We start from the raw sequence: 203 nt of genomic DNA on the forward strand, positions 1-203 counted from the left end.
GCGTCTGGTACACCACAACGGTACCCGCTGGGAGACCCTTGATGGGAGCCCGGCCGTGATCCGGTGGACCAAGGACAAACAACCGAACCACGGGCTGGTGATCGAGGTGACCCACCTCCACCACGCACAGACTCATCAGGGCAAACACGTCAGGATTAGCCGATCTTTACCTCAAGGGCGCGGGGACTGGGCGCAGCTCAGGC

At 62.6% G+C, this 203-nt stretch overlaps 1 protein-coding gene across 1 annotated transcript in view; it reads left to right on the forward strand.

The window, feature by feature from the left end:
* Positions 1 to 203, forward strand: part of BMP4 (bone morphogenetic protein 4) — a gene marked incomplete at its 3' end in the record, with an annotated part of 2142 nt that overhangs the window by 1553 nt on the left and 386 nt on the right. The window contains 1 exon segment of the mRNA XM_009866856.1: positions 4 to 201. Within this exon segment, the coding sequence (XP_009865158.1) occupies positions 4 to 201 (198 nt within the window).

This window comes from Apaloderma vittatum, unplaced genomic scaffold, assembly GCF_000703405.1.
Source record: "Apaloderma vittatum isolate BGI_N311 unplaced genomic scaffold, ASM70340v1 scaffold35353, whole genome shotgun sequence".
Classification (NCBI taxonomy): Eukaryota; Metazoa; Chordata; class Aves; order Trogoniformes; family Trogonidae; genus Apaloderma; species Apaloderma vittatum.